Raw genomic sequence first — 15,439 nt, 5'->3', positions numbered from 1 at the left:
CGCAGTCCCTCGGGTTGGATGCCTTACCTAAGGCAAATGTCCAGAGGCTCTGTCTCCAGACAGACAGGAATTTGGCCAGACTGAAGTGTCCGACGTAGTGACACCAGGTCAGGCCGTCCTGGTGGCATTTCGGGTGGTATATTCCCCCGTATAGTGACTGGCTGGGGTTCCCTCGGGTTCCCTAGCCACATTCCCTAGAAGGGACCCCTTCTAAATTGAAGTTGTGGTCCTAGGCCTTTGAGCAGGCCCAGGTAGGCCTTCGGATTACATATTTGGAGTTCCTCCTGTTAGGCTTATAGCTTGGGCTATGACCGTAGGGAATGCTGTCACTGACAGCCCAGTGTGACCTGAGGGTGAGTGGTTCTTGCATTTAAGTCGATGACGTATTGTTGAGTTCCCTTCGAAAGGGAACGTCTCAGGTTACAACTGTAACCTATGTTCCCTGAGAACAGGGAACGAGACAATACGTCTCCCTGCCATGCCTCGGGGTCTGCCTACCAAACAGTCCCTTCAGACGAAGGATGATTTGTCATGTTTGCAAGGCGCCCTTATATACTTCCAGGTCGCACGTTAATCATTCACGTAATGATTCACGGGCTGTCGCCGGTCAATGTGATTGCCGTGATTTGATTGTGATTTCAGACACCTGTCACGCCTGAGGCGTTCCCCATAGCGTCGATGACGTATTGTCTCGTTCCCTGTTCTCAGGGAACATAGGTTACAGTTGTAACCTGAGACGTTTTTCACCCTTTGCAACACTTAAACGATTTTTCCAACATTTACTTTTGGAACATGCAACAAACTTCTCAAGAATAAAACTAGTACAACATCAAAGTATTTTCTTTCTTTTTGAAAAAAAAGATTGCAATCTTCACAAAAGTTCACAACACTTAAATATTTAAAGATATTTTTTTATCTCTCTCTATTTTTTTTAAAGAAATTGCAATCTTCACAAATTGCAAATTGCAAGATTGAAATTGCAATCTTCTTGATTTTTCACTCTTTGCGACACTTCTCATTTTTTTTTTCCAACATTCACTTTTGGAACATGCAACAAACAACCTGAGAATAAAACAAGACTACAATCAAACCTTTGCAAACTAACACTGTACTAAAACCAGATGCGTTTGGCTAAACAGGTCTTGTGACTAGAACATAATTTGAGTCGTAATGGTCAGAACACCATCAATATTTATTTCAACAAAGAAGCCTGTTCTTCAAAGAGTAAACTTTTGGAGAAAGTTTGCCACTGTCTAGTTCCAGTAGAATCTTCTGAAAAAATTCAAATGTGTATCTGAGCTCTTTGGGGTAACTCAGATTAATTGCATAAATTAGGCCAACTAGAACAACACAAGCCTTCGCAACACCTGCCAACCCTGTCATCACCTCTATGCCTTCCAGCATTACCCCGGTCTGTAAAGGATCATCTGTTGAGCCACCTTTCGTGATTATCCTCAATGTGAGCTGTTCCAGATCCTCTTCGTTCCCATGAGTATCCTAAAAAAAACGCACAAAAAAACAGCAAATCTGCTTTTACTTGCAACATCACTTGTTATTGTTCAGATTGTTGCGAAAAATACATTGCATTGAAACACAAAATGAGAAAGAAATGTACCTTTATATTTTTTAAATAAAATAAAAATATTGTACAGCCTCTTACATCTAATTTGCTTAAATGTATTAATTGCCATTATACAAGTTGTTTATTTAGGTTTGGAGCTTAAAGGAGAACTCAGGTGCAAAATGAACCTTTGATCTAATTACACATTGTTACCTAGTCAACCGTTATCTGAGATTTGTTTTCATGATTATCGAATGTAAATAGTTGTATCTCTAAAAACAGTTTAGCCTATAACGCTAGTATAACGCTAGTATATGGGGCATAGAGTAATGACAAATAAAAATCGCTTGTTAATACCACTAACAAGGCTCAAAATAGCCCCACACTAACACGGTAGCATAATGAGGGTCCCTACATGCAAACCGAAGCATTGAGAACTGTGTAAGTGTCCAGACAGTTTAATAAGAAGATATTTTATACATACAGTCAACTTCACGTATACAAGCAGAATCCATCTTTGAAAAACAGACTCTATCAATCGATCTACGAACCACCGATCCAAATGCGCTGGACCATATGAGATTCTACACAGTTCAGCGCATTTGGATCGGCGGTTCGTAGATCGACTGATAGTCTGTTTTTCAAAGATGGCTTCTGGAAAATAAGAAAGAAAGAGATAAGAAAGAAATAAGAAAGACTTCGTCCCAAACATTTTAGGCACTGAATATAGATATATAAAATATATACGTGCCAACAAACTAGGATTCTCAAAAGTACCGGTACTGAAATGTATTTTTTTTTACAATACCAAATTTCCCCATAGCATTTTGAGTGCTGTTGAATGGACAAAATGCTACAATTTCAGTACCGACTTTGTACTAAAGTACTGTTACTTTTTACAACCCTACACAAACTATCCACATACCTGGTTTAGCATACTCAAAATTTCACTAATTTGCTGTCCAGCATTTCCTCCCTTGGTGCGAAACAAAGCCAGGAGTGTATCCGTGTGTTTGTCCAGGTTTGCAATGAATGTTGTTTCCAGCTCAACAGCTGTCAACCTCCTGAATTCTTCTTTGACCTAAAATGACAACAATACATTACTCAAAACTCAGACAAGGACACATAAATGTAGATACCTGAGAGGTGTCGAACAAAGCAGGCCATCTTTCCTGTATGCTCGCTATAGAAGGGCTCTTCTCCACAATCTCCTGACGACGGTAGGAGAAAGTTCTGGCCATTTTTGGATTAATATTTCTCCAGTTATCCCTTATCTTGACATCATCAAGAAGCTCCACTCGTTCTTGTTCTAGACTCTGTTCAGTTACTTCAACAGGATGTGGAGGGAGGTAGTTTATTTATGCTTTCTTTGTTTTTTTTTACAGCAGCAGGTCTTTTATTTTTAGCCGAGTTCACAGTTACTTCTGGGCAACCTATACTTCTCAATTTTGACCGATAGTTTCCCATCTTGTATTTTAGTCTGGTTTGCCATCCATAGAATCCGGAGTATGACCCAGGCTCCTTTAAGCAAGGATGCTTTTGGATTAATGCCTCTGCAACTAAGGAAATTTGCTGGCTGGTCAGATATGCACAAAACTGGAAAATCTTTTCTGCCAATTTCTCTAGAATATCGGACTTCACACTTGGATTGTTCAGAGCAGTTCCATCGTTTCTGAATGCATCATTAGCAGACTTCAGAACCAGCTCAGTGTCGTAGGCAAACTCTGGAATTTCAAACGATGATGGCCACAGCTTTGATCTTTGTCCATGACTGTCTGGAGAGGAGAGCAATACGGTGTCATCTGATGCGCCAAATGATGAGGGAGCTGAAGAGGCAACTGAACAGTCATCTGAACAAACTGGGGCATCAGAGGTAGAAGGGCCAGCACACTCTAAACTGTCAATTGTTGTTAAATTTATTATCACTGGCTCAACTTGCACTACTTTGATAGTGTCTTTATCTTTAAGCTCAGATGTTGAAGTCAGAGAAAATAACTCCTCAAAATCAGTGTCTTTGTAATGTAGAGTAAAGTTCCCTTGTATCTGAAATGTCTCTTTAACTACCGACTCCAACCTCACACAGGTATCTGGAATTCCAGAGGGCAGGTGAAGTTTGCGAATGGAGTTCGCATCAAGAATGACCCGTAATATTGCTGGTTCAAACATGTCCTGTTTGAAAAAGAAACACTATTAGACAAAAATGGAATCAATTAAAGGAACAATTCAACCATAAAAGATAATTGTCATAGTTTACTAAATCTCATATTGTTCCAAAATTAAATAATTTAAATTTGTATGATTACACAGACGTTATTCTACCATTTTTATCCTGGGTGAAAATGTCTCTTTTCGGTAATAAATAATTTAACAGACATATCCTGTTAAAAATTACCCATTATGATTACCGTACCTAGAACTGTGTAGAAATGAAGCATTTCAAAGTCACCCTACACTTCCCCTTAACAGTGTATTCAGCAAGAGGTACAACATCACTCAAGTCTTCATGGAGAAGTACTTCAACATGGCCAGGTGCATCTAGTTCAAAAGACCTCAAGTGCTCATTGTACCAGGCTCTACGTGCTTTTACTATGAACCCTAAAGAGTTGTTTACAACCATCAGCTGGTTTATCTGAACAAAATCAGGAAGTCCTGCAGTGGAACCATGAGCCAGAACCATACCTTTACAGTATTTTGTTCCATAACAAGATACAGTGTTTGCCAGCACTATTGATGTTTGGTTTGGAAATTTTTTGCGAACTGCTTCCTGTACATCATTATGTAGCAAATCCAAATTGACACTGGACACATGTGACACAGAAAGTGATGGTTGAAAGTTCTCTGAAGGTTGAGAATTAAAAGCCATCAACAACTGGTGTTTCACTGCAAGCGAAAGCAAGATGTTTCTGAAAGAATGGGTGTGTCGCACAACACGTTTGAAAAAACTGTGCTTCGCCTCGAAGCGCATGGTCCACATAGCCACCAGAGGACCAAAAGCCTGGATCAGTTCCGGATAGTGTTCCAAGAAATGATGCTTAGGAAGCAACCTCTGCTGTGGAAATACACTCAAAAATCTGTGTCTGTGCTCAGATATTTTGATATCGAGGTAGCCAATGGACTCTTGAGTATGCACTGGTAAAACTACCAGTTCCACAATTTCTTTAGGGTCCATAAGAATTAACCATGCAGGTTCATCCACTGGAATTTTTGGACCTATGAGAAATGGAAGAAACCTGACCAAGGCCCAATTTTCATGTGCATTTCCGCCGATACTCTTTCGAGTTCCAAAAGACAGAGGCAATGGCTTTGGACAGTTGTTTTTGTCGGTCCATTTAAATGGGAAATGCTGGATTGCAGCATTTATATCACCTACAGTCAATTATTTATTTTTGATGAAAATATCCAAGCATAAAGCCAGTTCTACTGGAACGATCCCTTCAAAAACGTTGTGTAGGAGATCTGGAGGATATCCTGATAAAACATGGAAATAATCCAGTTTGTCAGTCATGATGCATTGTCTTTTGACACCAAATGAATGGGCAACACTTGTATCCTCTAATGCCGTTTGAATATGTAGAGTGTGTTGCTCATTTGTCCTTCTCTGAAATGCACCTGAACGTACTTCTTTCAGCTGAAAATCTGAACGCTGGCCAAGGCAAAATCTGCAGGGATATGGTCTGGAAAAACTTACAACAAACCCAGCAAGTGAATGGGCTGCTAAATTGTCTGCAACAACAACACATCACTGTACCTCTGACATTCTTTCCAAGGTTAGAAATAAAAATTCCTTCTTTCTCCAACACTCCTAGATCTTTCAAAAGGGGTTCTAGCAAAACTGAATATCCATGCCGTTTAACATCTTCTGCTTTGCACAGAACTGCCAAATAAATGGACGACAACTCAGAACGGAGTAGTGATGGTACATTTCCCAGCACCCAATACACTGCAGTGATTTTATGCTTTTTCCGGGACGTTCCGAGTGGATTGCATATCTCGAAGTCGTCAATGTATACAATCAGGGAAATTTTAACTTCATCTTCAGATAGAAGAGGGTTTTGCTTAAAATATAGCCCATCATGAAAAGATCTGTATGTTGGGACATCATGTTCAGAGTTCTGAGATCTTTCTAGTGCCTTTTGAGAAATATCCGTGTCATTCATTAAATGAGACAGCATTTTGAGAATGGGCACATACTGAAAACTCTGTTTTTCCTTTGCATCAATAACATATTCAACAGGCTCCACAATTTTGAGGTTCTCTTTATAATATTCTTTCCTCTTATAAGAGGAACTAAAAGGACCATCCAATCTAAGTGACTTGCCTAATGGACTTGACTCACAAAGTTCCTTTGCCAAATCTGTGATTACTGATGTTTAAAGAACACAGTCATGTTTCTTCAGCGTTTGTTCAATAACACATCTAAATGCTTCGGCTGACCCTTCTGTTGAAATGAAGAGTAAGGCCCCGTTTACACGATGGGAAAACGCAGATATTTCTCTGCGTTTTGGCCTGTCATTTACACGAAAACGCCGTTTTTATCCCAGAAAACGATTATTTCTAAAAACTCCGGCCAAAGTGGAGATTTCTGAAAACGCCGGTTATATGTTGTCGTGTCAACTGGGAGAAACGGGGTTTTAGGCTCTCTCTTGTCGATTCTGAGGATTCTGATTGGCTTGCATGGCTTTATCCTTCTCCCTACACTGCCGCCCATAGGTTTAGCATAGTTATAAAGGCGCTCAACGGCGTATTTATGCGGGTTGTGTGCACGATGTTATTATTGAAAACGGAGGGGGAGAAATATTCGTTTCTCTAAATACCCGGCTATGTGTAAATGTGGCCTAAGTCTTCCACCAAGTGGTCAATGCACTTGCCTGATACATGAAACAGGCTTTCCAACTTAAGCAGCACAGAACCAATTTTTTCCCCCATAAAATCTGGCAAAGGTTCACTTTCTGCCCTCAATGGCAGACTGCTTTCTTCTTCACTTTCTTCCTCATGAGTTATGCTGCTAGAATGGCCACAGGCAGAATCCAAACTTGAACGCAGAACTTGTGGTTTAAAATCGGTGACACAATGAGGCATATGCTTTCTGCTTTTGTGGGCAGCAAATGTTCCATACACATTTGTACTGAAATCACACTGATTAAAAACACAATCAACAGTCTCCTGTTTCTTTAAATGGTGTCTAAGATGTGTAAAGAATTCTGCCTCTGTAGAAAATGTAATAGAGGCACAATGTTGACACAAGAAGGAAAAGTTATCTGCAGGTGTCTGTACATCACAAGGGGCATGGTGCCTTTTCAAGTGTGAACAAATTGAGTTCAATGTTTTAAATGAACAGGGACAATCCGGAAAAAGACATGGCAATGATCGGTGCCGTCCAAACAGTCATGTTGTAATCTGTAATGTTTGAGTAAGTCTGCCTTTGTAGAAATGACTGTACTACAAAATTTGCATATCCATTTCATTGTGGACTAGAAGAAGAAGAAAAAATGAATACATTGTTTAATAATTTGTGTGAATGTGCAAAACATTGCAGTGTATCACTAGCACAGACCTTTTCAGTAAATATATTATATTTAAAATGACAGAACTATATGATGCGTCACTTTTTTTTGGCGAAGCTTATTTATCAAATACAATAATTAGACAAATGTGAAATTAACATATATATTTGTGAATTGTTACCTCAAATGATTCATAACCAAGTTCTTGCACCATAACCTTCTGTACAGCTGCATGGATTAAAGGATGGAGAGGGGAAAAAAAGCAGTATTAAGCAGCATAAAATAATTGATAATGCTAGAGTTACAGTTTTTATTATACATTACTTTTGGAAGTCAAATCTGGCACCTTCTCCCACTTTCAATATTGCCTCACATTATTAAAATAAAATATAACAAACAACACAAAATATTAAATCAAACACTTTAAAGCAGTGATTTTTCAATCCTGGTCCTGAAGATCCACTGCTCTGTGCATTTTGTATGTCTCCCTTATCTGACACGCTTAGTTCAGTTCACGGAGCTCTAATCTAATGAGCTGATGATCTGGTGTGTTATATGGGAGACACATCAAATGTGCATAGTGGTGGATGATCCCCAGGACCACGACTGAAAACTACAGACATATAGAGGCATGGATCGCAGAACGCACCAAAGGGAGGGGGGGTGGGGGTTAGAGCAGCGTGGTTTGCAGAAGTTCACACACTGGATGAGAAGCGCATAATGCATTATAATTGTCACAAATCCTTGTTAATAGACTACATAAGCACTTAAAATTGTACAGTCTTACATCCTAGTCTGTAAGACTGTAAATTTGAATATAAGTGCTATTAGTACAAGTTAGATGCTATATACACTTCCAGTCAAAAGTTTTTGGATGGTAAGATTTTTTTTTTTTTTTTAAAGACTCTTCTGCTCGCCAAGGATTATTTATTTGACCCAAAATACAGCAAACACTGTAATATGTTGTGAAATATTTTTTTACAATTTAAAAAAACCTTTTCTATTTTAATATATATTAAAATGCAATTTATTTCTGTGTTGGCAAAGCTGTATTTTCAGCATCATTACTCCAATCTTCAGGGTCACATGATCCTTCAGAAATCAGTATAATATGATGATTTGCTGCTCAAGAAACATTTATGATTATTATCACTGTTGAAAACAGTTGTGTACACATTTTTTTCAGGATATGACAAATAGAAAGTTCAAAAGAACAGCATTTATCTTATTTGGCAACATGATAAATGTCTATACTGTCACGTTTGATCAATTTAATGCATACTTGCTGAATAAAAGTATTTATTTATTTTATTTATTTCTAAAAAAACAAAAAAACATTCAAACTGACCCCAAACTTTTAAATTGCATTTAAGAGAAAACTGTAGTTTTTGTTGTATTTTGGATCAAATAAAGGAAGCCTTGGTGAGAAGAAGAGACTTTTAAAAACATTACAAATCTTATCGTGTGCGTGTGTGTATATATATTTATATATATATATATATATATATATATATATATATATATATATATATATATCGATCTAGAAAGAAAAAAATAATTAAATTGCATTATTAAATGCCTATAAATATAAAAATGATTCTATTAGATAATATTAATTAATTTAAACAAGATAATAGCCTATAGAAGTTAATTATGAACACTTTTGAACTAATCTCATCGAAAACAAAAAGCTGAAGCTGTAATAGATCGCCATTATTTAAGTAAGGAATAATTGACGACAGGCCGTTGAATTATTATAAAAATAATGCACACCCGAGGTGGTAATGCGGTCACGACGCGAAGCGGAGTGGCCGTTACACCTAGGGTGTGCATTATTTTTATAATAATTCAACGGCCTGGAGTCAATTATTCCGCTTATACTACAGTTGCCACACCTCGAAATATTGTTCAGATGATGTATTTCAAGACGTTTGTAAAGTTTTTGTCATTAAAACGCTCTTGTATGTAGGACTAATTCCTTGCGCATCTAAACCCATGCTCCGTTGCTAATTCCAAAACGTCATTTTAGAGTTAGTAACGGAGGTTTGAGCCGCTGATAGCAGAGTAATGCTGGGGACACACTTAACGACTAGAAACATTCTCTGACTGTGAATGCAGCAGATTTTAAACACCGCAGTGAACACAGACTGAACGCGCTGAAAACGCGTGCATGATCAGTCATAAGTATCAAATTACATTCATAACCGACCTTAGAGAGAAGCATGTGCGTCAATATTATTATTTATTTATTAATTAAATTCGTTTTAATTAATTCGTTCATTCTTTTTTTCTATTAGTGACAGTAGACTAGACTAATAAATGAAACACAAAGCCCTTTTAACAAGTAGGCTATAGGCCTATCAATTTTATTTATTTGTTATATTATCTTCAATAATTACAAAAACCCGTGCAACAGGACTATCAATTTATTTAAATATTCAGTTTATTTTTTTATTGATTATGTATAGGACTGTATAGCCTACTACTTTATTTATTAAAATTAAACTGCATGTTTCCATTGATTGTGAAGTTAGACATTGAAAATTGCAGATCAAGCGCATGGGGCTGCAGTGTCTCTTGTTATGAATTGTATCCTCTTTTCCGTTATTACAGTTAACTACGCGAAGTGATATGGAACTGTAATGAGGTCAAGACCTGCCTGGAACTACTTTAGCCGTGCGGTTCCCTGAAAATAATTGCACGCCTCAGAACGTTCGTCAACCAATCAGATTCAAGCATTCAACGGCCCTGTAGTATAATGATAAATCGTGCACACATGGAGCTGTAGCCACAATATGTTTTCGAATTTAATATTTGTACATTAACGTTACCAAAAGTGACCCAAGTGGCCCAAGGCCTGGCCGCCCCCCTTTCCCGCATGGGAATATGTAATGCAAAGTAAAAAAAAATTAAATCCGAAAACTCATATGCATATATAATAAATGACAACTTCTAAATTTACTTAAAAAATATTTTAGCTACGTGACAATTTCTCCGTGGGGAGAGCGGGCCTCCCAATAGCGCCGTCCGAATTGTCCTCTTAAAGCAATCTTAATGCATGGCTTACGTGCCAACGAGATGCATGGTCAATGGTCATATACTTAGAAATAAACAATAAATACTCTGACTACTATAAACACTTGACCGTACATTCGATATCACACGCGCTTAATAATGCAAATGCAATTATTGTTTTAAATACTCGCGTGCAGTCACTCATTTCATACATGAACTAACATGTAGGCTACAAACGTTTTCATACATATTGGTAAGTAACACGTTTCTAATTGTTGATGCAAAATTGGTAGCAATTCTGAAATTCGGTTTAAAAGTTATAATTTCTTGACCAAAAAATGCAATAAACGAATGAAGCCCACCTTAAGTTAAAAAAAGTTCATCTTACCTCTTTTTAGCGTCTTCATCAAGTTGTTTCAGAAAATTTCAGAAAAGTGTTTATTCATGTTAAAACGTCAAAATCTAATATTTTACTTAGTTTATAGAATGTTAAGCTTACCTTTTCACCGTCTTCACATGTGCTTCACAAAATGGCTCCAATTTTTTTCTGGAAATTTGCATCACGGGAAATTGCATATCACGTGGCTCATATAGTTACTTAAAATGTTATGCTAGATTTACTTAATTTTGACACACTATATAGTTTAAGTAGAGCTTGAAAAGTTATGAATACTACGTTTTTTGTGTTTAATCTAATTACTTTTATAAGTAATGGTTGTTCAGCCAACGTATCGTTTTTTAGAGTGTACAGCATTAATTAATCTTAGTTTAATTTCATTATTTACTAATACATTGTTAAAATCAAAGGTTGTATTTGTTAACATTAGTTAATGCACCATGAACTAATATGAAAAAACAATGAAAAGCTGGATTTTATTAGCTAACATTAACAAAGATTAATAAATACTGTAACAAAAGTATTACTCATTGTTAGTGTATGTTATTATTATTATTATACATTTTTATTTATATGCGCCTTTCATGGCACTCAAAGACAATTTACAAAATCCATAAAAACAATGACATTAAACAATAAAACCAGTACAGCTACAAACATTAAAATCACATAAAAGCCTGCCTAAACAGATAAGATTTAAGACTACATTTAAAGCCCGAAAGACTAGAACTATTGCAAACTTCTACAGGAAGTGAGTTCCATAAATGGGGAGCCGTATAACCAAAAGCTTGTGACCTAGGGTGACCACCATCAAACAAACCAAATGTGGGACGATTACTAAGTTTGTGTGGGACAATGTGGGACATGTTACCAACACTAAAAAATAACCTGAAACTGTTATATAATGTCTATCTAACTTAATAAAAACATTTGTATTCTGCCTTTCAGCTGATTAAAATACTTTGTTCTTTAGTCCCTTCCAGAAAACACCATTACATTACAATGTAACATAACATGTCTTTATTTTACATGTAATTTAAGTTCAACATCACTGAGCCCAAAGGCAGCAGGCATCATGCAGATAACTTTTGAAACAGTTCTGACCAAGTCCAACTAAAATCCAACAAAATAAATAAAGATCAAATAAAATAAAAAACAACATAAAATTAGTTTATTGACAGTCTTATATATTAAGAATCTATTAAACCAAAAACTTTTATATTTTTTAGAAAGGATGTGAATTAGAACAACCACAGCAGGCAATAAGTTCTAACTCTGTTAAATTCACATTTTAATTTACCGAATTATCCAGTTGTTTTCTGACAGGGAACACATGGAACGAATCACCGCTCCACATTTTGATTGACAGCCGCCACAACCTACCAGTGACCGTGTTTACTCCTTTCATTTCAACCATTGGATAGGATTTTAAAAAACGGCTGTTGTATTTGCACTTCTGAGGAAGCGCTGTTAAATATAGGTGAAAAACTACGCCACAAAAAGAATAAATAAAATGCTTTCTTAAAAAGGCAAAAGATCGCATGCACGTTTTCTTAATATGATCATTAAAAACCAACAGACTGATGGAAATGCAGGACATTTTCTCAATATGCGACGTGCGGGACAAGGGGTGAAAATGCTGTGCGGTACAACGCAAAGTGGGACGGGTGGTCACCCTATTGTGACCCCATGTGCCACAGTTTGTTTAGTTTAGTTTGTTTTCATTGGACTTGTCTGCCTGTCATCATGTCACGTGTCATCTTCACCGTCATTATTAGTTCAGTTGTATCACCTGCCTAGTTAAGGATGCAGTCCATGATACTAGCATAGGTGTATTTTAATTTCTATGATTAACTTGACAGGGAGAATGACATAAAACACCAACATGCCTAAAACAAATAGAAAAATTACAACAGAGAGACAGAGAATACAAACAAAGGTTGAGGGAAGACCCAGTGAAGTACGAGGAATACTTAAGGAAATAAAGAGAAAAAAATAAGAAACGAAGAGAAGAAGGAAAGTTGAAGAGTATCAGTTAATTATCTGACAGGGAGCAAAGACATGTCAGAAAAGCATGGAGGAAAGTTGTTTATTTATTTTTTTAGGAAGAAAAATCTCTGAGCATACCTCTTCTCTCTTGCACCTCAAGACCCAAAGTATAGAATAGCTCTAGGTGTTCTTATAAGATATTTACTGTCAGATGTGTGTCTGCTATATGTACTGACTGCATATGTGCATCATAGTTATTTATTTATATTAACATAAAATGTGGATAGTCTGATTCAGCCATGGCAAACTAAGTATTGTGGTCACTACTAAAACATTACTGTCACTACCAAAAATGTGCAGTCACTACCATAACATGGGATGTTTTGTCAAACATAAAGTATATTGAATTATCAACTAAGATGTTATGATAGTGTTTGGTTCAATGCATATTCAAACTAATGAATCCTTAAATTTGAAATCAGTACGATAAACTTTATGCCTTCTACAAAGAAAGATTGGGTTCAGCAAAAATACAGCAAATCTCATAAATACACTTCAAATATTATTAAAATTATAATCTTTATTGATTTAACCTGTAAAAATATATATATTTTTTAAATAGAAAAACTATATATTTATGAGGTAGATGTAAACAAAACCTTAATAGGTCATTATAAGCCTTCTTAATAAATTATTTATTATTGTGTTTTGGTAGTGACAAATTTGTGGGTAAAAAACAAAACAAAAAAATGTCAAGATGTTTCCAACTCTGACTTTGCACCAATTCTGTAGAATGGCCCATAAACATTTGGAACAACCTAAGGCATGTGACAGGCTTTTATTTATTGATTTCTCTTCTACTTTTAATACCATTCAGCCTCATTTGTTAATAGAGAAATTAAGATCACATTTTAACATTGATTTAAATGTTGCTCGATGGATTTTAGATTTTTTAACAGAAAGATCACAGTGTGTTAAAATGAACGATGTATACTAAACAGTTATTTTGTTCCACTGGGTCTCCTCAAGGATGTTGTCTGTCACCCTTCTATATATTATGTATACAAATGTTTGTCGCAGTTCATACGAAAATAGGCACATTATTAAATATGCTGATGATTCTGTGATAGTGAGTCTCCTACAGGAACAGGATCAAGGGCATGGTCTTGTAGTGGATGACTTTGTAACGTGGTGTAGGTCAACATTAAAGGGATAGTTCACTTTGAAATAAAATTTTGGTATGTTTTAGCTTACCTGAAGTGCATCCAAGATGTAGGTGTCTTTGTCTCCGCAGTAGTTTCAATTTCGATATTTTTAGGTCAAACCGTTCTTGTCTGTCAGTCATATAATGCAGGTCTATAGGCACTGTCTCTAATAGCATGCAGAGAAAAGTCCAAATTAAACAATTCCCCATCGTAAGTGCACATTGATGGCCTAAGACACGAAACAAGCGGTTTGTGTGATAAAACGGACAGTATTTATATCGTTTTTATCTCTTTTACACAACCACGTCCATCTGGGGCCGTATTCACAAAGAATTTTAAGGCTAAAAGTAGCTCCTAACAGGCGAATTTAGGAGCAACTCCTAAAAATAATGGGCGTGTCACTCCTAACTTTAGGACTCCTAATTTTTTTCACTAAGAGTAATTCACGAAGCATTTTAGCCCTAAAAGTAGCACCTAAGTCTGGGACAGCTTAAAAGAAGTCGAGAGGACTCCTAACTCACTAAGACCTATTCACAAAGGATCTTAAAATGGCCGTGCGACAGAGTGTGTTGGAGACACTCAATGACACGGAGTTATTACAAAGATACCGCCTTAACCGTGAGGGAATACTGATTGTTGTGGATCTTGTGAGGGATGCAATAACAGCGCCAACTAATCGCAACAACCCAATAAGTGCCGAATTGAAATGTTTGATAACACTTCGCTACCTGGCAACGGGGAAAATGCAATTATGTAATGCCGACAATCTAGCGATATCCCAGCCATCGGTAAGCAGATCCATCCACCAAACCATCAATGCACTCTGTAGACCCCATATTATTCAACAGTTCATACGTTTTCCTTTGGACATTCGCCAACTCCAAAGAAACAAAGCCAGCTTTATGGATATTGCCGGTGTGCCCGGAGTGGTCGGTGCTATAGACGGGACACATATTAAAATAATTGCACCACGTCAGGATGAGGACGTGTTTGTGAATAGAAAGAAAACCCACTCCATCAATACCCAGATTGTGTTCGATGCAAACTTCACAATTCTCGATATTGTTGCAAAGTGGCCCGGGTCCACTCATGACTCGAGGATATTGATGGAGAGTGGTCTGAGGCAACTGTTTGAGAGACGTCATGTCCCAGCTGGATGTCACTTGGTGGGGGACAGTGGCTATATAGTGAGGCTTATTTAACTGCTACCATACCTTTCATATGGAAAAAGTCCATTATAATTCCGGTCCCCAAAAGGCCACGGCCCAGTGAGCTCAACCAATACCGACCTGTTGCCCTCACATCTATAATTATGAAATGCCTGGAAAAGTTGCTGCTGAAAACCATCTTGCCAGCTGTTAACCCACAACTGGAACCCCTTCAGTTTGCCTATAAGGCTAAAAGGGGCACCGAGGATGCTGTAGCCTGTCTGCTGCATCTCCTCCTTCAGCACCTGGACTCTCCAGGCAATTTTGTCCGGATACTTTTTGTAGACTTCAGCTCTGCCTTTAATTCCATCCAAAGACATCTGATGATTCAAAAACTGTATCACCTCAACATTTCTACTCGACTGATTCAGTTCATACACAACTTTCTTAGCGACAGGCAGCAAGTAGTACGGATGGGCTCAACTACATCTTCTGCTCTCACCATCAACACTGGAGCACCGCAGGGCTGTGTGTTAAGTCCTTTTTTGTATACACTTTACACAAATGACAATATTAGTCCATTATCCAACATCAAATATTTAAAATACTCAGATGACACA

The 15,439-nt window shown here is 37.2% G+C and overlaps 1 protein-coding gene across 1 annotated transcript; it reads right to left on the bottom strand.

The window, feature by feature from the left end:
- Positions 1-757: 757 nt before the first annotated feature.
- On the bottom strand, positions 758-5,787 carry LOC306998571 (uncharacterized protein). The gene is made up of 3 exons (XM_079612760.1): positions 2,701-5,787; positions 2,487-2,642; positions 758-1,497 (listed from the first exon to the last, which is right to left on the bottom strand). Exons 1-3 carry the CDS (start codon positions 2,800-2,802, stop codon positions 1,198-1,200), a joined length of 558 nt encoding a protein of 185 aa, XP_079468886.1. The 5' UTR covers positions 2,803-5,787; the 3' UTR covers positions 758-1,197.
- Positions 5,788-15,439: the final 9,652 nt, after the last annotated feature.

This window comes from Phoxinus phoxinus (assembly GCF_949152265.1).
Source record: "Phoxinus phoxinus genome assembly, chromosome: 5".
Classification (NCBI taxonomy): Eukaryota; Metazoa; Chordata; class Actinopteri; order Cypriniformes; family Leuciscidae; genus Phoxinus; species Phoxinus phoxinus.
The sequence above is the reverse complement of the archived record's forward strand: the minus strand, read 5'-3'. Positions and strand labels throughout refer to the sequence as shown.

Bases quoted from the DNA above. Each gene is read 5' to 3' on its own strand.
- LOC306998571 (XM_079612760.1), bottom strand. From the start codon at position 2,802: ATGGCCAGAACTTTCTCCTACCGTCGTCAGGAGATTGTGGAGAAGAGC. The intron at 2,643-2,700 runs GTATCTACATTT...TTGTCATTTTAG, and splicing joins CTTTGTTCGACACCTCTCAG to GTCAAAGAAGAATTCAGGAG. The intron at 1,498-2,486 runs GTATGTGGATAG...CGTTTTTTTTAG, and splicing joins TTTTGAGTATGCTAAACCAG to GATACTCATGGGAACGAAGA.